A 21,893-nucleotide genomic window follows, 5' to 3' on the forward strand; every position below is an offset into this window, starting at 1 on the left:
GCACTTGCAAGACTGATACGGGTGGCGATGCTGCAAGCTGCAGGGTGCACTGTATCGATGTGAGGAAGGAAGTAATCGGTATTCCCCCTTCTTCGACTCTAAGGCATGGAATTCTGTGAGGCGGACTTTGCTGCGTCAATGTCTTTGCGCTTGCGCTTGACAGGAGGTAATTTCCAAGCTTCTTCCCCCCTCTCAAAGTGTTGATGCTACCTCTGACCAACTAGGCAAGGAGTCAAAGCTGAGAAACTGAGGCTATCAATCTCGGGAACGATTGACCAAAGCTGTCGTTCGTCGAATAGTCCCTTTCAAAGAGACTCGATCTCTTCGTAAGCCTCACTTGATTCCTTGGGCCTGCCTTCGCCCCCGTCTTGTTTCCAGGGGGATAGCGAGTTCAGGTGACCGAATTCAGTTGATGATCTCAAGTTTGTCCGGAAGAAATAGAGTCATGACAGGCTGTGTGTTAAGCTCCAGAGAGAGAGCAGACCGCTTCCGCCGCGTCCGTGGGAGCTCCTGCATAATGAGGCTGCGCATCACTGACTGGTTTCCAATCGTCGAGGCGGATTCTTGTAGCAGGGAGTCTTTCTTTGGCTGATGTTGTCTGCTCCAATATATTCTACCTGCTTTGTCAGCCCGGGCACTTCTTATTTCCCGAAAGTTGATGTGTTCAAGAGCGCTACTGTTCCGGGAAGTCGATAGAAGCTCTGTACCTGGATGGTGACAGGATGGTCAAAGGCTCTATAGGGTTTTGCTCTATCTTTTTACACAACAGCAAGTACCTACTTTGCTTGCTCAGCTTTCCCACGGGCTAAGCTTTCTGTTCTCGTTCAGCAGTAGTCAGATATGCCCCAGATGCGGCCTCTAGGTCTCAAGAGGCAATCAAACCCACCAGGTTGCCTGTAGCTTACAATCTTAGAAGAACGATGTGTGTCACACCAGGGGTGATCTCTTCGTGGCCACAAATCTAGCAAAACTTTAGTCATTGGGTATCTTTCTTTATGGACCACGTTTCCGTCTTCTCTCTACCACGTCAAAGACTCGCTCATGCTGGCTAATCACATGTATCCACGGATACCCCGTATCACACCTGACTTTTTCTCCTTCTTGTCGCCGCCGCCGCCGCCGCTGCTACCACCACCACCCTCTTGGGTCTTCTTCCCCTTTTCATCTTTCCGTCGGTTCTGTACTCCACCTGGAAAGAAAAAGAAAAACAAGTCTCGATTAGTTGATCCGCCAGAACCCATCTCGGAGCCGAAGCCGGGCCGTTGTTCCAGACTCACCTCTGCCGAAATATCTCGGATCTATCGTGGTCGGGCTAATGGCCTCGTCCGTCTCTATCGGACTGGAAGGTACGGGCGGGAGATGCGAGCTCGAGGGAACTGGAGTCGACGGCTTCGACATGATGGGCGGGGTCGCATTGTACGACGTAGGGTTGAGGAAGTCGTGCTCCGATAAGACCCTATGGATCCCCGAGTGGCTACCTCTCGTTGTGACCGGGCTGCCCGAGTGCGTTGAGCCCTCTCCATCACCGTCCATGCGGAAGACGAAGTCGCCCCGGCCGTGAGAATTCGAAGATCCTACCGAGAACCGGTTCTCCTCTAGCTGCGACTGCAGAACCGTGTACTTCCTCATCAGACTTGTGTACTGCTTTTGCAGCTCAGCCTGCTTTGCCCGGCTCGCAGCCAGCGCGCTCTCGACCGCCGCCTTGGTTTCAGCGTTCCTTCTGCTATGAATGCCTTCATGAGCCTCCAGGAGCTTCGAGTTGAGCACGCCAATCTGCGTCTGGAAGAGCTTCTTCGTCTTCTGAAGTTCCCCTTCGCGCGCTTGAAGCTTCAAGTCCAGTATCTCGGCTCGGTTCTCCGCTTCTGCAGCCGATGTAATTGCCGCCTGTCTTTCTGACTCCTTGGCCTGCAGATTTCTTTCAGAGATCGACAGCCGCTCTACATCGGCCTTCAAGCGGTCATTCTCGGCAGCATTGATTTCGACGGACTGCATAGTCTGCTTCGAGTTTAGCTCCTTGACCTCAGCATCACACACCAGCTTCTTCAACTTCTCGCTCTCCTCGCGTGCACCTTGCAATTCTTGCTGTAAAGACTGAATCTCTGTCTTGGTCTTCCTCGACTCCTCACGCAGGGTTCGTAGTTTTGCGGATAAATCGGACTCCCACTTCTTGGCCAACGTTCGGCTCTTTTCTGACTCTTTCCTGATTTGACTCTCGGCCTTCTTCGAGTCTTCCAATCGTTTCCTCAGCGTCCGATTCGTCAAGATAAGATTCTGCGTTTCGGCTTCACTTGCAGCTTCCCGCACCTGTTTCCGGCGCAACTCGCCAATATGCGCCATGTGTTGCTGCTTGAGGTACCTTTCGAAGTTTAAGTCATTGTGAAGTAGAAGAATCTGCCTCTGCAAATGCGCAACCTGATATTGTCCTTCAGCAACAGACCTCGGTGTAGAAATGACTGGCAAAGGTGGAGGCACGTGGCCAGTGGGAGCCTTCTCTGCTACTGAGTCTGGATGGCTTAGTGCAAGTGATGGAACACTATCATTGGCTAAAGACTGATGGAGTCCAGACTTGATGGCCTTGTTCGATTGGATCATGTCCTGCAAATGGGTGTGAGAAGTCGACGGGACAAGTTGAGGGGGCAAGGTCGGACTGTCCCCGACGATGTCTGCTTTCGGGGCTTCCAAGGAGTTTCTGTGCGAGGGCTGACTGGAAAGAGAGCTCTGTCGTTGGCTAGTTGAATGTACCCGGCTGCTTGCTCTCGAGTTTTGGTCCAGATCTTGGTTGCTTCTCCAGCTCTCGGCGCCAGGTTCCAAGCTGGATCCACTGAGCAAGGCGGGTCCTAGACCGTCTCGATCAGATTCATCGCTGAGAAGGGAGATGTCGCCTTCAGCCGTCTGCATGCTGTCGGGTTCAACAGGCGCGAATGTCTCTGGGGAGAAACGTAGCGCCATGCACTCGGCCACGACTTCTGCCGGTTCGCTCGTCATCCATCGCCCGAAGTCAGTCTTTTCAGACTCGATCGTCAGAGTATAGAAGTTGGGATGCAGAAGATGGCTTTGCCTATATCGCTCAGACTTGTACCTGATTTCAGTTGGTTGAACTTCGACCTCGTCCAGATTGGCTGCGTTCGCATGACGAAGATACCGCTGTGGCTTCCGGATATAGTCCATGAAATTGATAGGATACAAGCCATAGAGGACGGTGAAGTAATTGGCGAGATGGGGGACCTCGATATCGTCGGTCTCGGGAGAGTACTGGCATGTTTCCCACCCTGAAGGCGATGCGAGGCTTTTCTGCTCGCTATCATCTGATATCGCCGCAATGATGCCCGTCCGTTCGCTGTCCCAAAAGAGCAACCGCGCATAGATGTTGAACAAATTCGGGAGATGTGGCACCAAGGAACTAGGCATGTGTGGCAATATCATGATGAGGGCGGTGATGGCCATCGAAATGGCAGTTGTCGATGTGTCTTGTTGCAGACATCGCAGCAGATTAGTGAACAGCGGCGTCTGCAGAATCAGGTGTAGGTGTGGGGGTTGGCTCTGGACAAATTCGCACAACAGTTTGGCAGCTCTCGCGCGGAACTCACTCCGCACGAAGCACGTATCCAGGGTGAAAAGGAAGTCCTGTCATGCCATGAGACAACTGGTCGCATTCACAACGAACACAGATTTTGACGTACCTTGGGCTTCCTCCTGCCATACGTAATCAAGGCCTGGCGTATTGCGCGCTCGCTGGACTGCGCAGTCAAGTCACTTTCAGACTGTATCTTGTAGTACTTTTCCAACCAAGACAACAAGAGCCTCTTGGCAAAAGGATTCACAACACGTTCTTCGTTTGGATCGTCTTCTTCGTGCGCGTCCAGCATCAGAACCTCTAGCGTCGCATGGTGAGACTCTTCCATCAAGCCCTTCTCCCGAGTGAAGTTCTCCAGGATCGGGTCGTTGAGTAGGTCCCACCATTTGAGAAGGCGGGCCGGCGTGCGGATCGCGGGTACTAGAAGACGGAAGACGTGGATGAAGGCGGCATACTTGGGCGGTGCACCCTTAACATGCTTATCCCAGATGCCGAGGAAGTCATCTTGTAGTCTCTCGGCGCTCGAATCCTCGTATTTCTCGTGCTTGTTCAGGTAGGCATCGATGACTTCGGTGACTTCGTCGGGTAGCGGGAGGGAAGGCGAAGCAAAGAAGGACGTCAAGGCTTTGGACAGGTCCTTGAGAGACCTGGGGAGTTTGATGTTAGTCTATCGTGTACGTTGTCGCAAGTTGCAGGTGCAGATAAGTTGCGCAACAGAATATCGCGCACCACATGACGCAGCGACCAAGGTTGAACGGAAATGAGGGAAAATACGAATAAGAAGTCTGGCCACTTACGCTGACGACGCCATTTTCTTAGCGGTGACTCTTCATCGAGCCTCACGATGTTCTAGGTGCTTGTCGAAAAAACAAGACAAGGTCCGTCTGTGGGCGCAGGTGGGCAAGTCGATATCATGCAACTGTCAGGCAACGGCAATGGAATCTGCTGATGCAAGGTACAAGCTTTGCTGGGGACCCTCTATCGAACAAGGCCGGGAACGCTGTAGAAGGCCGATAAGATAAGTTGGATCATTGGACGGCACGCTACAAGGCATGGGAGGGGCCTGACGAAATACCACTCTTTCGGCAGGACGCGGCCAAACAGCTTGCAATACAGCTTGTGGTTGGTCTCGTTTATCATTTATATGGGTCTTTAACCTGCTGGGTCTCACAGTGCTGTCGCAACACGCAAGGCTCAATTAATTGCCAGTGCGACAAGGGCGGGCGACGCCGCAACGGGCAAAGTTCAAAGTGGAAATACTTGGATTTCGGTGGTCCGGCTGCCCTGCAGGCATGTACCGGGACCCACCAGTGACCTCACGGGGAGACTAACCCCGCAATCCGCGAAAGAGCGCCATGCACCGTGGGCCACCGATGCACCCGACCCCAGAAAACGTACGGGAGACAGTGGGGCCATTGGACCACTTGAAGCTGTTGTGGGTTGTGGCCTTTTCCAGAAACGCACCTGATCACTCACTCAATGGCCAGTTGACTCAGCTGAGCTGGAGGAGGGCAGGCGTAGCACGCGTGGGCAGGAGGGGTTGCTTTGGTTTGAAGCCGGCCAGCTGCGCAGATCCAAGGGGTGAGGGGGACATGCCGCGAGATGAGGTACCTTAACGTCCACCTCAAGTTGATGCGTGAGGAGGTAGACATTCCGAAAGTCAGGTAAGGTCAGGTAAACCGTAAGGAGGTAAGGAGAAGCAGAGGTCGGTTGGTGGTGCAACTGCCAACCCCTCCTTTGTCCAGATGACTCGACCCTTATTACTTCCTTCCCCCTCCCTCCTTCCATCCAAATAGCTCAGAGCTTCCCTCTCCTCTTTCCACATCTTCTCCTTCTTCTCTTTTCATCATCACCAACGAACAATCCAATCCAATCCCATCAATCAATCAATCACCAATTCCAAGCAACGAACTTCTCCGAGAACTCATCTCGGTACCCCAATTACTCCAACACAACCCAACAGCTAGCACAAGCTGTATTACTTACTCTTCCCCCCTTGAAGAACCCCAATAACAACCGGCACGATGGCAAACAAGAGCTCTGCAGTGGCGGACGAGCCCATTGAGGTTCTGTTCGCCCTGCAACCCAACTTCGACCTTCTTGACATGGCAGGCCCAATGGAGGCTTTGTCTACTGCCCTTCACGATCAGAAGGATAAGAGTAAGTACCTACCTTGTTCCTGAAAGCTCCTGGGCAGCTTCTCCTCACTTCCTTCCCCGCTCCTTCCGCCATGCCGCTGTGACGCAGCCATGCTAATCAGTGCCCAACCCCGCAGACTCCAAGGCCTTCGAGTGTACCATCACGGCCGCAGAGCCCAAGGTCGTCTCCGACTCTGGTGTTACCATTGGCACCCAGATCCCCTTCAAGGAGGCCTATGAGCGCCTCAGCGACTTTGACGTTCTGGTCATTGTTGGCGGCGATAGTGAGAACATTCTCAAGAACAACTCCGAGCCCCTTCCTCTCATCCAGGCTTTCTCCGAGCTGCAGCAGAAAGACCCCTCCCACGAGCGTACTCTCCTTTCCATCTGCACTGGTTCCCTCTTCCTCGCCAAGCAGGGTGTCCTCGCTGGGCTGTCCGCCACTACCCACTCCGACTACATTACCAAGTTCGAGATCCTCTGCAGCGAGGCCGCTACCCGCAACCTCACTGAGAGAACTGATGTCATTGACGACGCTCGCTACGTCGTGAACAACCTCCGCTTCGAGCTTGGAGATGAGGACGAGAACCCATATGTCCGCCGCAAGTCCGACTCCGGTCGCCGACCCTCTAATGCCAGGTACGTTGCCAAATTCCCTTCCTATCTACAATTCTACCAGCAAGGCTAACTCATTGAATAGAAAGGGCAGCATGTCCTTCAAGAGCTCCGGCCGCCGCGAGTCCATTACCCGCCGTGCCGCGATGCGTCTCGGTGGCCTTCGTGTCATTACCGCCGGTGGAGTCAGCGCCGGCATCGATGCCGCTCTGTACCTTATTAGCGCTCTCGTCGACGACGCTTCGGCCGAGGAGACCGCTCGCTACATGAACTGGACCTGGAACAAGGGTGTTGTTGTTGACGGCCTTGATGTCTAAGTCAGATACCAATAGCCATGACAGATGGATGGTAAAAGTTCATCATGATTCATGAAGATCTGTAAGAAGGACGGGAAAAGCCTTCCAGATGTGTACGGGATAATTGCGTCTCCATGTTGCTAGCAATGCTGTGTTTATTAGTACAATCCACCCTTACTTCTTTTTCGGGAAACATTTCTGTGGTCCACCATGTGTGAGTCCCATTTGAGTCAGACTTCCACTTGCAGCCGACCCCATGTCCCGCAGGAATTGTACACGTCTTTTAACAATGGATTCAAATGCTATCGCACCGGGGGTGAAAGGTGTCTCTCAAACCCAAAAACTGCCAGCTGTGGCATTCTCAATCCCCCTCATAAACCAGTGGAGATTAGACTCAGGTTTGTGCGCGGCCTTACATAACCCGTCTGGTCTTGGAATCTGGGGTTGGAGCTCTGACGGACCAGGCCATTCCTTGATCGGCACTGCTCTTACCTCGTTGGCTATTTGCTCGTGCTAGGTAAAACATCGGATAGGGAGGTGAGTGTGTACCGCTGGTCTTGTACATCTCGATGTAGTCGAAGATACCTTAGAATGAGGCGGCCAAGACTCGACAGCTGTGTCCGCAATTGCAGAAAAGCAGCTCGGCAGATTCCTATGATTGGACATCTGGTAATAGAGACTGAATTGGCGAGAGCGAGTATCGAGCTACCCGGCTCAAACTTTCGGAGTCCGAGATCTACGCATGGCAGGACGTCGCGTGACATGCCTTGACTCCACATCTGCTCGACACACGGGCAGTGCATCCTTGCACTCGATTTTGGGTTTTTTGCCAGCTGCGAATGGGTAGCGCACTCGGAAAAAGAACGATGAGTTGATGTGCGTCTATTATCAATCTGAACTTAAGCCATGACCGGTGGTACATGAGATCAAGCTCAATTGCCCATTGTAAGCCAGACAGTCGAAGCCCGGGTAGCGGGTCCGGTCGGAGTTATCCACCTCTTGTGGAGATATCTTGAGGGAGCTGCCGGTGACCCAATTTTACCGCATCTGTGCCCGGAACCTATATGGACCCACCTCACAGCTCGGGAAGGACGGAAATACGTAGCCCCGACTGGACCAATCAACAATCAGATCAATCCTGACCATCAACTTTTTGGATTCCCGCATCGCAGAAGCTCCACGGTCGGCTCAAGCTCAGCAGATCAACGACGACAAGATGGCGGAGGCATTGACACAAGCGATAGCCCGCCAAGGGCCAGCGTCCTTCAAGCTGGGAACGAAGGCGGTGTTCCTGTACGTCCAATTTCCCAATCACAGACACCTTCACCCGAAATCGCCTCTACCCCTGGCGCCCTCGAAAACATCGTTTACAGAAATCTAACACTTCTCCTCTTCAGGCCGAACCATGTCGTCACCTTTGTCCGCAAGGACAAATCACCACCAAAGATGGCCACCTTCAACGTGCCCCTGACCTTTACAAAGTTCGACATACGCGACTACCTCTGGAACCTCTACGGCGTCGAGACGACGGCGGTGCGCTCGCAAGTCAAACAGTCCGCCATTGAACGGCGGTCGACGGGGTCGGGCTACTTCCGCCCGCAAAGCACCAAGGTCATGACGGTGCAGCTCACGAAGCCCTTTGTCTGGCCGACCCCGCCCGAGGACCTCGAGCCGTGGAACAAGAAGCTGTGGGCGGCGCGCGAGAGCGTCTCGCGGGAGCAGTACCGTGGCGACATTCGCAAACAGCTCGGCAAGCTGGCGAACCCGAGCAAGGACAAGGAATCGTCTGAGAGGAAGTTCTTGCGGAAGCAGGCCGGCAGAATCTTGAGAGGTTCTGCCGCCGGCAAGTGGGATAAGGGCGAGGAGAAGGTTGACTTGGACAGCAAGTGGGATCGGGCTGTGAAGAAGGGCAAGAGGAATTGATCGTGGATCAGGAAGCACGGGCACGGGGGTAGGAGCAAAGAGTGAATGGATTTGTCCTGTCGGGGAAGGTATGGCGACAAAAGGGGGGAGCCATCGCGTGTACAAAAATTTGCGAGAAGAGTGGTGAGCATGCGGATCGGCATGTTTTGTACAACATACAACACACAACAAGGATGGCATGAGATATAGAAAAAGTGTCAATTGGTTTTGGTGTCTTTGGATTCGTGTTTCTCAGTCATATTTTGCCTTGATTCAGATGATGTGACCCAGTGGTGAGACTCCTGAAAGTGAAGAGCTTCATTGCCCCATCCCCACCACCCAGCAGTCAGATTACGTGCAAATACCTCGAGGCCGCGATACCCTCGGGGCAGCAGATCGTCGAACATGCAACGGAGATTTGGCTTCCGCGAGTGAACATCAGGGACGGCAGCAATGACCCTTCCAGGCACCTTTCTATTGTCGCCCCGTTTCCTCGCAATGATCAGCCTCTCCCACGGTTTTCTCCACGCAGACTCCGTATCAAAGATGGGATCGCCTTGCGATGTAATCTTGACCCATTGCCACTCGGCAGCGACCTCGAGGCCCCACGACGCGAGGACGCCCTTGGGCGAGGTGAGCAAGTCCACCAGCGTCGCCTTGTTCGTCACCCAGACCGCAACGAGACCGCCGTCCGCGAGATGCGCGGCGACGGGGATCAGCTCCAGCAGCGCGCGCGTCTCCTTTAGACCGTAGACGGTGGCATAGCCGCCAGTCTTCTTCTTCTTTCTCCTCGCGGACTTGTTTGGCCAGGGAGGGTCCATGATGATGAGGTCAAACTTGGGCGCCGTGGAAAGGAAGGATTCTCTAGTCTCCTGGATGGAACCGTTCAGGTACGTAGATTCCGAGGGGATAAAGTGCGCCGCAGCCGCAGCCTCAGCCGCCTCCCGGACGGCTGCGGCAGCATCATCGTCGTCCTTGCGCGCGGGATGATCCTGCGGGCTGCTCGCGCTGTTTTCACGACCGGTGCTGACGTTGCTGCTCCCGCTGCTCGTCACACGAGGGAGACAAAACGGCGCGTCGTAGCCCCGTCTTAGCGTGTCGAGGGCACTCTTCACCGCTGCCTCGATCATGAGGTCTGCGAGCTGGCTGGCCGGCGTCTGGTTGTTGGTTTGGGGGTCCCGGGGCTCTGGTATCGTAAATGGTGCGGAAACGGGGTCAACCGAGAGGAGCCGTCTCTGTCGTGGTTGTCCTGTTGTCTCGGCACCTTTGACCGGTAAGGACTGGCTCTCCTCCAGCGAGGCGGGGATGTCGACGAGGAAGACGGACCGGTCTTCATTGTGGAACAAGACGCATCTTGGCGATGGGCATGCCTGAGAGGACATTGATGAGAGGCTAGAGGCCATATATAGATTGAATCGTTTCTTCTTCTCATTCTTCACCTTGATCAGGGCCAGCGTGCCTTGTGACTTTGACCCGGGGCGTCTTCCCCGGAGGCTTGATTTGAGGCCCGGCGCAGTCCAAGTGCCCCTCGACCGGACCCAGGGGCTTAACTGGGGTGGCCGTGGGAGAAAATAGTCCGGTGCTTGTAGTCCAATCCTACCGAGGGCCCTCCTGCGTTGGTGTGGTTTCCTCCTTGGACAAGCGGTCTGGTGTTAGTTTCTTTGTGTGACAAAAAAAAAGTTCCCTACAGTCCCTGATTCGACTGCCCACATGGAGTGAATTTGCGGAGGTATCGTGGGTATCAAAGGCCTAACCCCGGACCGGAGCTGAGTAAAGCAGAGAAGATCCTGGAAAAGACAGCCCGCCGTACTCCGTACTGTGTAGAGGCCGAGAAGTTGAAAATGACCATCCGCCCACATCGACGCTCGGCAATCTTCGGCTCGTGGCCCAGACCCCTGTACTCCGTAGTAGAACTCTCAGCGGGCAACCCCCAATTTACCGCTCGTGCGCCACGCTCCTCCCCCCGTAGAGCAACAGTTGTGTGCAATGAGAGGGAGCCTTTTTAAAATCTCGCCTTTATGACGTCCCGCCCCGTTGCATTTCGGCTTTAGACCCTTCCCTACCCTTCCCTTCCCGCGCTCTGCCTCCTTGGAACCTTCTCCACGATCACCACTCCCCCCACGATCCTTACCCTCCTCGCGTGCCAGCTCGTGCCTCGGGCTCCTTTTGTTTCTCCTTACCGATACTAGTCTTCGAATCCTCGACCACGAAAATCTAGTAACCAACATCTCGAAAGGACGAACTTGCGGGATGCTTCTCGAGTAACACCGGGCCAACAACTTCACCAACTACCAGCCAGCGAACGAGCGCGCTCGCGAGTTGCGCTAACTAGGTGATGCCGTCAGCGCTGCTGGAACATGCCTCCATGTCGGAGGTAGCACCGAACAATCAACGAAATGCTGCGCGACCGAAGCCAGATGCGAGGGCCCCTCCCGTGTGCCCGACCGACGACGACGAGACGGTAGCCGTCAGGAAGCAGACGCGGACGTTCGACTATATCTGGCGATCTGGTGTCGCGGGAGGCCTGGCAGGATGTGCTGTAAGTTGCAGAAGAAATCAGCGTTGAAACCTGGGGGGAAAGATCCGCCAAGCTGACGCAGGTTTGCATCACAGGCAAAGACGGTCGTCGCACCTCTTGACCGAGTCAAGATCCTGTTCCAGGCGAGCAGTCCGCAATTCGCAAAGTACACGGGGTCATGGTTCGGTGTCGTGACGGCAATGAAGGATATCCGCTCCCACGAAGGCTTCACGGGGCTGTACAGAGGACACTCGGCCACTCTCCTCCGCATCTTCCCCTACGCCGGAATCAAGTTCCTTGCCTACGAGCAGATCCGCTCCATGATTATCCGGAGGCAAGACCAAGAGACGCCCTGGCGCCGGCTTATCAGCGGCTCCCTGGCGGGCATTACATCCGTCTTTTTCACATATCCCTTGGAGGTGATTCGGGTCCGGTTAGCGTTTGAGACAAAACACGGCGGTTCTTCGTTGTCCGCGATTTGCCGGCGGATCTACAACGAGCGTTTTGTGCGGACGTCCCCCGCCTCGCAAGCGGCCGGCACCTCGGCAACTGAGGCGGCCGCCTCCGCCGTCACCGCCGTTGCCCCGCGCTCGGGTCTGATCAACTTTTACAGAGGCTTCACCCCGACCATGCTGGGCATGCTTCCCTACGCCGGCATGTCCTTCTTGACGCATGACACGGCCGGCGATGTTCTCCGCCATCCCAAGTTCGCCAAATGGACAACGCTGCCGCGGCCCGAGAACTTGCCTGCGGGCAAGCCCACGCCGCTGCGATCGTGGGCCGAACTCCTTGCCGGTGGGGTTGCTGGCCTCATCTCCCAGACTGCGTCGTATCCCTTGGAGGTCATTCGCCGGCGGATGCAGGTTGGTGGCGCTGTAGGCGACGGTCACCGACTGCGCATCAGCGAGACGGCCGCCATGATATTCCGGGAGAGGGGTATGCAGGGGTTCTTCGTGGGCTTGACTATTGGCTACGTCAAGGTTGTGCCCATGGCAGCGGTCGCCTTTTACGCGTACGAGAGATCCAAGATTTGGCTGGGAATTTAGATTGTCGATTCTCTGTTGCGTGGGGGCTTTTTGAGTTTGGCGTTGTTGGAACACTGGGACAAACAAGCATTTGTTGGGGGGAATTTCTATTTTTCATGAAATACGCGGTTTAGAGGAGCAGTTCTCTTGGGACCAAGCCAAAGGAGTAAGAAGGAGCACTAGAATGGCGGCTGTTCTGCACAAGTCATACATCCAATATATTTCTGGATTTGTTGCGCCACAAGCCCGTACCGTGGCGCTTCACTGTGCGATGTGTATGTTGACCGCTCTATTGAATTCGTCCGAAGGTATTGAACAGTGGCATGGTATTCTAAATCGTGATTCATAATTCTCATTCCTTCTCTTCGCCAACGCATCTTGTAATCTCAACACCATCCTAGTGAAACTATTGTCAGCACTTTCATGAGCCAGAATACTCATTCTCCAGAACCGAGAAACTCACAGGCACACCAGTCGGCTCAAAGCTGTTGATCAACTTGCTCTCATACCGCAGATTCGGGTTTCCGATACGCGACAAATCCAACCTCTCCTCGCCCTCCCGCTTCTCGTACTGCTTTGCCGTGCGCTCGTCATGCCACCCAGCCGCCTTGCGCGCCGCGCCGACGTCCTTTGCAGCGGCGCGCTTCTCAGCCACCGAGCTGCGGACGTATTCGAGGTAAGGCGGGTTGCCCGGCTTGATGACGTTGTCGGCGGCGAGGACGGAGCCGGGCACCACGAGGCCTAGTTGTTCGGCGAGTTTGAGGTCTGTGGTGTAGGCGGGTTTGTAGTGGTCCAGGAACATGAGGTCGATTTTGGAGAAGCCGCCGAAGGCGCCAGAGCCAGCAAGGGAGTGCAGGCGCGCGATGGAGGCATCGCTGGGACCAACGACGACTTTGACCGTGTCGGTGAGGCCGGCCAGGTCGACGAGGGAGCCGATGACGGCGGCGAATTCGGGGTTGCGCTCGAGGGAGAAGTATTGCGCTCCGCCTCCGGGGGAGGCTTTGCGGACGGCGGCGCCGAAGAGGATGCAAGAGTAGCCTACGTAGCCTCCTAATTCGACCTGTTGGTGGGTGTTAGAGATGAGATGAGATTGGATGAAAAGGTTGCTCGTGTGGAATGTTCAGATCATTCGTTCATGGTCAGAACAGAACGCCAACAAAGCGCTTCGGATGTTTTGCATGTTCTAGTTTTCCGTCTCAAGTCTGCTCAACTTGCGATGGAAACCCGAGGTTTTTTGAGATGAGATCTTGCTTCTTACCATCACCTTGGGCTTGACCTCGGCGATCAAATCTGTCACGATCTTGCCCTTGTCCTCGCCCACGTTCATCAGGTACTTCTTGGTCCGGCCAAAGTCATCAATCGCCTTTAGGACGCCTTCGGGCGAGCCGCGGATCTCATCGAGATTAGGCTGGCTGTAAACAAAATGTAGGAGTTCGATCTCGCGGCCGTCGTCGAAGAATACTTCTTCCTGGACGGCGTATGCCTTGCTTTCGTCAAAGTGAGGCATCTTGACTGAGGTACTTGTGGCAACTGTAGCAAAGTCACAAGAGTAAGTCAGGTAGTATGGCTTATACCTCAATTGGAGAAGAAAGATTTATGTAGACAAGGTAATTGAAGGTAGAAAGCAAGAAGGAAAAGAAAAGCAGAACTGTACACATTCCCCAAGCAGCTCATACTAAGGGCTACAGGTCTAATTATCATCACGATGGATGAAACAGACCTTCCCACCCACCACTAAACGCCGACTCCGTCACGCGCAAGCAAGGAATTCCGAGCAAAGCAGGCACACATTGACGGGAACCGTAGCTCTCGGCGACCTTGACCACCTTTTCCACACCCTATACCCCAACTTTCCCGTTTACCCCCCTCACACCTGTGGAGCTGCCCCTCCCCTCCTCCGATCTTCCCAAATTGGATCGACCAGGCAATAATTGCCGGCAAAGCACAACAGCAGCAGGAAGAAAGCTCAGCCATCATCCATGCTCATTGACATGCCTCTGGGCTATTTGAAAGCTGCCTTGAGGTTAGGCGCCACAGGGTACCTATGTAGCTCTGACCTGAGAAAGAGAGACATTGGTTGATGGCGGGGTAACTGACCGGACCTTGCATCCCGTAAGATGGTGATTCGCAGCTTCCGCAATGTGTTGAGTAAGAATACGGTCAGGTACGTAGATAGATACAAAGGTACATCAGTACGGAAGTACAAAATCATGTGCTTTCGCGACGATTGCGGGTAGTGGCACGCGGAGAGGGGCAGTTGGCTGGGCACGGCAAGTCATGACGCGCATAACGCCTCATCGACCGCGTCGAAGATGTAATTGAGTTTTGCATTCGAGCTTTCTCAACTGCAGACCAACAGCAGCTTTCTCAGCTCATGCCAGCTTCTCGGCCGACTGCGGGGTTTTCCAAGCGTCTTAACTGTCTTTGGTCTTTTTTCCAATCAAGGTGCGTCAAGCCAACGGTAGCAGGAAACCAGGGGGGGGGGGCAAGGCAAGGCGAAGGGACGCCACTGATCGAACAACCAGCATGCGACTCGATGCTTTCATCCGATCCATGGCTCCCACGCTTGACAGCATTCGAACAAATCCGATGAACCAGAAATGCCACCTGAATCCATGTCCGCAACGCACGCCGTTCTTCCCCCAGCCAACGAGAAGCTGCCAAAGACCCGATGCGGCTCGCCGGAGGGTTGTCTCCCCCTGGTCTGTCCTCCCAACCTTTTTCCCACGTGCGAGATCTAGATCTCACGACTCGTGTCGATCATCTCCTGGGAGCAAAGGCAAGCAGCACTTGGGGCCTGGGCTTGTCTCTGGGAGCCAGCCTCTCGTTCCTCTCTAGCTTGCTCTAGCTGCGCTTGGCTCTGCGTTCCTACCGCAAAATTATCGAATGTCGATGACGGAATCGACTTCTCAGACTGAAACATGGGATTTCTCTAGCTCTCATTCTGTTTGCCGTTATGCTCGACAGGCGGCAATGGGGAACATCGGAAGACACTCCTAGTATAGCACGCCATCTTCCCGCCCCGCGGACCGCATTGGTTATGTGACACAACAAGCAGAGAGCCTGTGGCATGCGGAACTAACGCCAGGACGGACGCCAGGCGTCGCTTCTAGACGTCTCCGGGGCCAGAAGCTGTAGGCCTCATTGGCAAATGTCATGAGCATCACGACACTCCCTATGCATATTGCCGTCACGCAGCAACCGAAATACGAGAGAAGCGAAAGAGATCTGGTGAAAAAAACCACGCATCCAACGAGGGCGATCCAATCCTAGCTCGCCCGTACTAGCAACTCGCTTGTGCCACCAAAGTTTGACGGCAGCATCGAGTCGAATATACTTGTCACCGTTTCTCCTCTCTTGTCAACTACCGCGTTGCGCCAGCTGCTTTCCCCAAAGGTAAAGCAGCATAGCTCCAAGCTTACGCGCCCGGGGCAAGCCGGGGTCTTGCCTTTTGGGCTCCGACCCTTGCTTGTCGTCTTCCGATGACTTGCTTTCGTCTGCCTTGGGATTGTGTAACTTGATCCTCTTTTGAGGAGTCGGTCAACCTGGAGTGGGCCTATGTGAGCGTTGGAGGCGCAAGTGATGATGTCGACAATCCGTCGACAATTTTCCGGGAATTGACATTCGCCGAGAGAGCATTGTCTACTGGAACGAGAAGTATCTCATACGGCTGCGGTATTGTCTCGTAATTCTAACTATGGGAGCTTAATTCATTCAAAAGCCTGGTGTTGGAAGCACCTCTCTAGCAGATTCTTTCCATTTGCATTCCCACCTCATTCAACAACTCTCAAGGTCTTTCATCTTGACAAGCGCACTGTTCTCCCCATTGCGCAATATCCAGACTCAGTTAATCCTAACCCCCCTATTCTCAAGATGGCATCAGACATGAAGGCGACGGTTGAGCCCACCAAAAAGGGCTTCTCTGTCTGCGGCTACGAGAAGATTGAGTACGACTTTGAGTTCCTCGATGGCGTTTTCAACAAGCAGAACAGTCAGCTGGCTGATTGCTACTCGCGCTGGAAGCGATGCTTGGCTGTCATGGACCTCAACATCTTCAACATCTACGGCAAGGAGATGAAGGAGTACTTTGACCACTACAACATTGAGCTCAAGATTCACAAGACCATGATTGGTGAGAAGGCCAAGTCCATGGAGACGTTGCTGAGCATCGTCGACTCTATGACTGAGTTTGGTGTCTACCGCAAGGTAAGTACGTGTCTTCAATTTCATGAATCTGTTTAACACCCCTTGAAGGAGCCTGTTCTTGTTGTTGGAGGTGGATTGGTCACAGATGTTGCTGGGTATGTCACACCCCCCCCCCCCCCCATTCTTTTTTGGTCTGTTAGACTTCTAACACTACCCAGCTTCGCATGCGCTGCCTACCGCCGCAATACGCCATTCATCCGTATTCCCACAACAGTCATTGGCCTGATCGATGCTTCCGTATCCATCAAGGTCGCTGTCAACTACGGTAACTACAAGAACCGTCTGGGCGCATATCACGCACCAACACACACATTCCTCGACTTCACTTTCCTGCGAACTCTTCCCACCGCACAGATCCGCAATGGCTTTGCGGAGCTGATTAAGATCTCGACTTGCGCCCACCTGGAGACCTTTGATCTGCTTGATCGCTTCTGTGAGGAGCTGATCAAGACTGGTTTCGGTCGCACCGATGGAGCTAGCCAGGAGGTCAGAGATGCGGCTGATAAGATCAACCGCAATGGTATCCACGAGATGTTGAAGCTTGAGACTCCCAACTTGCACGAGATCATGCTTGACCGTGTCATTGCCTATGGCCATACGTCAGTTACTTTTTGCCCTGAACGCGTCACGAAGCCCTAGAAGCTAACCCCGCGTAGTTGGTCCCCTCTCCACGAGCTTTCCCCTGATGTTCCCCTGCGCCACGGCCACGCCATCTCGATTGACATGGCCTACTCGGCAACTCTCGCGCACGTTCTCGGAAAGCTTTCATCGGACGAGCACCGCCGCCTGTTGAACCTCTTCTCTCGCGCCGGTCTCTCCATGGATCACCCGCTGTTCGACGAGGATATGCTTGACAAGGCTACTTCTGCCATCCTCAAGACCCGCGACGGCAAGCTGCGCGCGGCCATTCCCGCACCCATAGGCACTTGCGAGTTCCTTAACGACATCTCCCACGAGGACATGTGTGCTGCCCTTAAGGTGCACAAGGAGCTCATGAAGGAGTACCCCCGCCAGGGTGCCGGTCTCGAGGCGTACGTTGATGCCAGTGATACTGGCTACACGATCAACGGCTCTTCCGTAGAGGATGAGTCCCGCAAGTACATGAACGGTGTCGAGAAGGCTGTTACCCGCGACGATACCGTCTCCTCCAACGGTTCTTCGACACCCGAGTACGGCTTGTCGAATGGCAAGAACTTGGACCAGCACAAAGCTACGTACGCTGCCGCTGGCTTCGAGCCCGAAGTCCTGAAGAAGCTCAACGCCGAGGAGATGAAGAGCTCCAGCACACATGGCAAGGTTCACGTCGATGAGGAGTGTTGCTAAAAGCGTATCAAAAGGAATTTTCATTTGTAAAGCGGTGAAAGAAGTATCGTTAAGACAACTGCATGTTAGGGGTCATAAAACCTCGAGTATAGCTCTTGAGTAGTATTCAATGGATTGATAAATCACCTTCTACATATTGTTGCCAATATGTGCATGCTTGATCTGAGAACTTCACCAGATCAACGCTCGGGATCCTCATACCCTTCTTTTCTGAACCAAATCTTGCCTAGCTGCCATGCCCCTCATAATTTTTCGACAAGTACCCTCTAGCTAAAGGTCGACATCCAACCCCAAAACCCACAACACCCAATATCCAACTCCTCTCCCGTCCCCTTCGACCCGCATCATAGACCCTCCCCTTCTCCCATATCGTCACCAACCATAAACACAAAGCCTGCCCGGCTAGCTCAATCGGTAGAGCGTGAGACTCTTAATCTCAAGGTTGTGGGTTCGACCCGTAAGTTACCATAGACACCAGATGCATATTGCTGGAGCATCACGACTAATCCACCCCAGCCACGTCGGGCTCAATTCCCGTCCGCGATTGAAGCGCACACATCTTTTTGAATGTCGTCGAAATTGGTGGGAGGAAATCCCTTTTAGGTTTTGTTGTTTCCTCCCACCAATTTCGAAGTAGATGGATGGATGGGTGTATGTGGCTATTGGAGTCAGCTTGACAATTGAGAGTCAAGAGTATGCGAGTCTTTGCAAGTATACATGATTTCCAAAGTTTTGGCATCCGGAGTGATCCCAACCTCAGAAATGCAAATGCGCTCCGAAAATATCCGTAGAAGCTTGAATTTCTGACTTGATCTCTGTGTATTTCTCTAGACTGTGCAAAATGCAAAAACGCCTGTCTCGACGAGGTTTTTTTTCATGTACTCATACATTTACCTTTTCTTCTTCCACCTATTTCGAATAACCCTCCTTGTCTATATCGACCCTTGATTCCAGGTAACGTGATACTTCCAAGGCAGGATATCTACGGACCAAGGCTCACTCGTCATCGCTGACAAGCCATCCTCCCTCCGCCACATCGCGCATGACCAAGTCCACGCTCCTCTGCGCATAAGCAGTTTGCCGGCGCTTGGCTGCTCTCGCGCGCTTTGCCGCGCGTTTACCCATTCTACCCAATAGGGCATCCAGGTCAAACTCGCTCGTATCGGAGTTCGCCTTCTAAGCCTCCTCAGTGGTAGGAGCAGCGGCAGCGGCAGCGGTGCCCTCAGCCTCCGCAACAACAGGCGCAGACTCAATCTCCATCCCCTCGGGCGTGGGGGCGTCCTCAATGTCAATGAGTTCCTTCTCCGCGACATAGGCGTCCTCCGCGGCGGCCTGCTTCTTAGCAGCCTCGTCTATCGCCCGCTGCTTCTGCAGGCTGTTGTTGATGAGCGGGGTGGTGTCGTTAAAGATGCGGAGCAGCATAGCCGTCCGGTCCTCCTTGGGCAGCATGAGGTTGAGCGAGTGGATGCTCTTCCACAGGGGGAGCGCCATGCGCTCGCTAAACGCCGGGTCGGAGCCGTCGGGCTCGACGCGGAGCACGCAGCAGCCCATGCCGATGTCGCGCACGCGCTCGCCAATCTCGCCCATCTGCTCCCACTCGCCGTCGGCGATGCGGGGGAACATTTCAATCAACAGACGGCGCAGCGTCTCCTTCTTGGTCAGGCGGACGACGCGCTGCTCGCCGACGTAGCCCTGGAGGATGGGCATGCCCTCGGACTGGATGCGCCAGCGGCAGATCTCGGCCGAGGGGGCGTCTTGCTTCATGAACATTTTGACGCCGCCGTGGATGACTTTGATTCCGCGGCCCTCGTTCTCCGAGAGGATGTCGCGGGCCAGCGCAGAGGTGTAGTAGACGGCCTTGGCGGGCTCGCCCGTGGCGTTGCGGACCATGTAGCGGTCGTCGGGGAAGCGCGACGAGATGTGGTAGAATTCCCGAATGTTCTTGATGACCTCGTGCTTGGGGTCCAGGTACTTAAATGGCTCCTCGACACGGCCGTGGATATTACGGTTCGAGTTCTTGGGCTTCTCCTGTGTCGTCGTCGTCGTCGCCTCGAGCTTGGCCTTCTTGGTCTCTTGGGTCTCGCCGTCAGCCGCCTCGTCTTCTCTCGGTCGCTTAACACCGTTCGCAGCATCCTGCTCTGCCTCCTCGGCCTTTTCCTCACTTTTCACTTCTTCGTTGGCCTCGGTAGTGGTCTCAGGGGCCGTCACGGGGGCAGCCTCGGCAGCCCCGACGACCTCTTCGGTCTTCTCAGCAGCGTCGACCTCCATCTTCGTCTCGGTGTTCTCGGTCTCGGTCGCGGTCTCAGTCGCGGGTGTGGCAACAGCGGATGTGGCAGCCGCGGTCGCTCCGTTTGACTTGGTGGTCTCGTCGCCCTGCTTCTGGTCCTCGGGACGGATCTTGACCTCGGCCTTCTTCTGCAGAACGGTGATGAAGAAACCACCAGTGTCCTGCTGGTGAGCGTAGACTCGCATGCAGCGCTCGAGAGGCAGATCGGCGCAGACGCTGCCCTCCAACGGCGGGAACATGGTCTCGACGAGTCTTCCAGGAGCGACGCCCTCGGTGCTGTTCTTGGTCCACTCATCGACCTCGGCCTGGGAGCTCCACAGCCTGCCAGACTTGTCCATGATCTGCCACTTCTTCATACCGGGCGCGCGAACGAGACCCTGCAGCTCGTTGCTGCAGTCGACGATCTCGACCTTGTCAGGGCCACCAGCGCGATCGATGGCAGCCGCAACAACGGACTCGTTCTCGACGGGGTTCATACTGCAGGTGGAGTAGACGACGCGGCCTCCGACCTTGAGCATGGCGAGCGCGCGCAGCAGGATTCTGACCTGGGTGACATGAAGACCCAGCGCATTGCCGGGCTGCCAGTCCTTCCACAGGTTCATGTTCTTTCTCATGGTGCCGTCACCTGAGCACGGCACATCGGCGAGGATTCGGTCGAACTTGAGGTATCGAGGCTTGGTCGGGGTCTCGGGGTTCGAGGGGAGCTTGATCGCGGGGTACTGAGTGGCGTCGTGGTTGGTAACGAGCAGGTTGGGGGATCCGAGACGCTTGAGCTGGTGGACAAGCATGTGGCCGCGCTTGTAGTCGGAGTCGTTGGCGATGAGGAGACCAGTGGTGCGGCCAGAATCCGAGGGGTCGGCCGAGAGGTCAGCCTGGCGCTCCTCCTCCGTCTCGTCGCCGAGGTCGAGGCCGTCCTCCTGGGCGAAGGCGCGCAGAACCTTTCTGACTCTCGCCTCCTCGCCCAGGTGAATCATCTCGAGAAGCTGGCCGGCCTTGCTGCCGGGCGCAGCGCACATGTCCAACACAGTCATGCCGGGGCGGACATCCATCAAGAGGGGGGGATCATGCTGACGACCTCCTGTCTGCTGATGTTACCGACGGTCGTCTCGGAGACGAGGAACTTCTGGAAGGCGGCAAAGGGGGGGTATTTGCGAATGATGTTCTTCGGGGTGGTCATCCACCAGGCGAGCTCGTTGGGGTACCAAGACAAGGGCTTGGGGGGCTCGACGGTGCGTCCATCGGCGTGCTGGATGTTCTGGATCTCGGGCATGTATCTGGATTGCAGCAGCTTCTTCACGGCCAAGGCGTGACTAAATTTGTGGTCAGTCGAGGTCGCGCGAAACTCCATGTTGATACTGTCAAGTGACAGGTGCCTTACCCTTTGGAGCCGCAGAAGCGGAAGCTGTTGGGCAGATCTCTGCGCAGGGCATCCCAGAAAGGACCCTGCTCCTCTTCGGAGAGGCCAAAGATGGTATTGTAGTAGCGCTGGAGTCTCTCGTTCTCCTTCTTGACGGCGGGATAGTTCTGCCACGACTCGCTGCGAGGCTGGCGACCGCGGTCACCGCCGCCCTCGGCGTTGCTGCCGCCGCGGGACTTGCCCTTCTTGCCTCCCTGATGGGGATTATTGTCAGCGCGCGCGAACAGGCATTAGTCAATTGAAAGCGATCGGAAACTTACTCTGAACTTGCGACCCATGATGCGTCGCAGGGGGGAAAGGTTAAGTTGACGTGCGTGGAGGGGTATAGGTTGCGCACGCGTGTGTTGTCCGAAAGGAAAGGAAGGTTCAAGGTGAGAGAGTCGCAGTTCCGATCCTATCAGCGCTGGTGGGTGATGTCGCGCGGTGTGAAATTTTGCCGTCACCAGAAAAGAGTAATGGAGAAAAAAAAAAGTTGCGCCAACCTGTGGCCAGCCCCTCGATTGGAGATGATTGGCCAATCAAACGTCAGCTATGGGGAGCATCTAATCACCCCGCATCGCACCCCTGTAACCTCAGGGTCCGCCCCGGCCCC

At 55.0% G+C, this 21,893-nt stretch overlaps 8 protein-coding genes and 1 non-coding gene across 9 annotated transcripts; 5 read left to right on the forward strand and 4 right to left on the reverse strand.

The window, feature by feature from the left end:
• Nucleotides 1-1,052: 1,052 nt before the first annotated feature.
• BDP55DRAFT_723546 (Hamartin protein-domain-containing protein) lies at nt 1,053-4,308 on the reverse strand (the record flags this gene model as incomplete). The annotated part of the gene is made up of 4 exons (XM_060578763.1): nt 1,053-1,189; nt 1,278-3,624; nt 3,681-4,221; nt 4,304-4,308. The coding sequence occupies 4 exons, from the start codon at nt 4,306-4,308 to the stop codon at nt 1,053-1,055; spliced, it is 3,030 nt and encodes a 1,009-aa protein (XP_060435686.1).
• A 1,290-nt stretch (nt 4,309-5,598) lies between these two features.
• Nucleotides 5,599-6,644, forward strand: BDP55DRAFT_541481 (class I glutamine amidotransferase-like protein; the record flags this gene model as incomplete). Its single annotated transcript, XM_060568222.1, has 3 exons — nt 5,599-5,734; nt 5,850-6,351; nt 6,413-6,644. The coding sequence occupies 3 exons, from the start codon at nt 5,599-5,601 to the stop codon at nt 6,642-6,644; spliced, it is 870 nt and encodes a 289-aa protein (XP_060435687.1).
• A 1,089-nt stretch (nt 6,645-7,733) lies between these two features.
• Nucleotides 7,734-8,767, forward strand: BDP55DRAFT_645376 (ribosomal protein L23). Its single transcript, XM_060573635.1, has 2 exons — nt 7,734-7,916; nt 8,021-8,767. The coding sequence occupies exons 1-2, from the start codon at nt 7,840-7,842 to the stop codon at nt 8,544-8,546; spliced, it is 603 nt and encodes a 200-aa protein (XP_060435688.1). The 5' UTR covers nt 7,734-7,839; the 3' UTR covers nt 8,547-8,767.
• On the reverse strand, nt 8,744-9,928 carry BDP55DRAFT_626603 (MT-A70-domain-containing protein; the record flags this gene model as incomplete). Its single annotated transcript, XM_060571654.1, has 1 exon — nt 8,744-9,928. The coding sequence occupies one exon, from the start codon at nt 9,926-9,928 to the stop codon at nt 8,744-8,746; it is 1,185 nt and encodes a 394-aa protein (XP_060435689.1).
• A 962-nt stretch (nt 9,929-10,890) lies between these two features.
• Nucleotides 10,891-12,089, forward strand: BDP55DRAFT_689931 (mitochondrial carrier domain-containing protein; the record flags this gene model as incomplete). The annotated part of the gene is made up of 2 exons (XM_060576797.1): nt 10,891-11,064; nt 11,139-12,089. The coding sequence occupies 2 exons, from the start codon at nt 10,891-10,893 to the stop codon at nt 12,087-12,089; spliced, it is 1,125 nt and encodes a 374-aa protein (XP_060435690.1).
• Nucleotides 12,090-12,420: 331 nt separating this feature from the next.
• On the reverse strand, nt 12,421-13,575 carry BDP55DRAFT_689932 (S-adenosyl-L-methionine-dependent methyltransferase; the record flags this gene model as incomplete). The annotated part of the gene is made up of 3 exons (XM_060576798.1): nt 12,421-12,465; nt 12,532-13,128; nt 13,327-13,575. 3 exons carry the CDS (start codon nt 13,573-13,575, stop codon nt 12,421-12,423), a joined length of 891 nt encoding a protein of 296 aa, XP_060435691.1.
• Nucleotides 13,576-15,941: 2,366 nt separating this feature from the next.
• Nucleotides 15,942-17,597, forward strand: BDP55DRAFT_541316 (3-dehydroquinate synthase; the record flags this gene model as incomplete). The annotated part of the gene is made up of 4 exons (XM_060568208.1): nt 15,942-16,274; nt 16,323-16,369; nt 16,433-16,873; nt 16,931-17,597. 4 exons carry the CDS (start codon nt 15,942-15,944, stop codon nt 17,595-17,597), a joined length of 1,488 nt encoding a protein of 495 aa, XP_060435692.1.
• A 400-nt stretch (nt 17,598-17,997) lies between these two features.
• BDP55DRAFT_t34 lies at nt 17,998-18,062 on the forward strand. Its single transcript has one exon. It is a non-coding gene; the product is annotated as a tRNA-Lys (tRNA).
• Nucleotides 18,063-18,331: 269 nt separating this feature from the next.
• BDP55DRAFT_645384 (NOL1/NOP2/sun family protein) lies at nt 18,332-21,740 on the reverse strand. The gene is made up of 4 exons (XM_060573636.1): nt 21,562-21,740; nt 21,263-21,495; nt 20,999-21,194; nt 18,332-20,966 (listed from the first exon to the last, which is right to left on the reverse strand). Exons 1-4 carry the CDS (start codon nt 21,577-21,579, stop codon nt 18,774-18,776), a joined length of 2,640 nt encoding a protein of 879 aa, XP_060435693.1. The 5' UTR covers nt 21,580-21,740; the 3' UTR covers nt 18,332-18,773.
• Between the last annotated feature and the right edge of the window lie 153 nt (nt 21,741-21,893).

The sequence above is a fragment of the Colletotrichum godetiae genome (genome assembly GCF_030913485.1).
Source record: "Colletotrichum godetiae strain CBS 193.32 chromosome Unknown BDP55scaffold_3, whole genome shotgun sequence".
Lineage (NCBI taxonomy): Eukaryota > Fungi > Ascomycota > Sordariomycetes > Glomerellales > Glomerellaceae > Colletotrichum > Colletotrichum godetiae.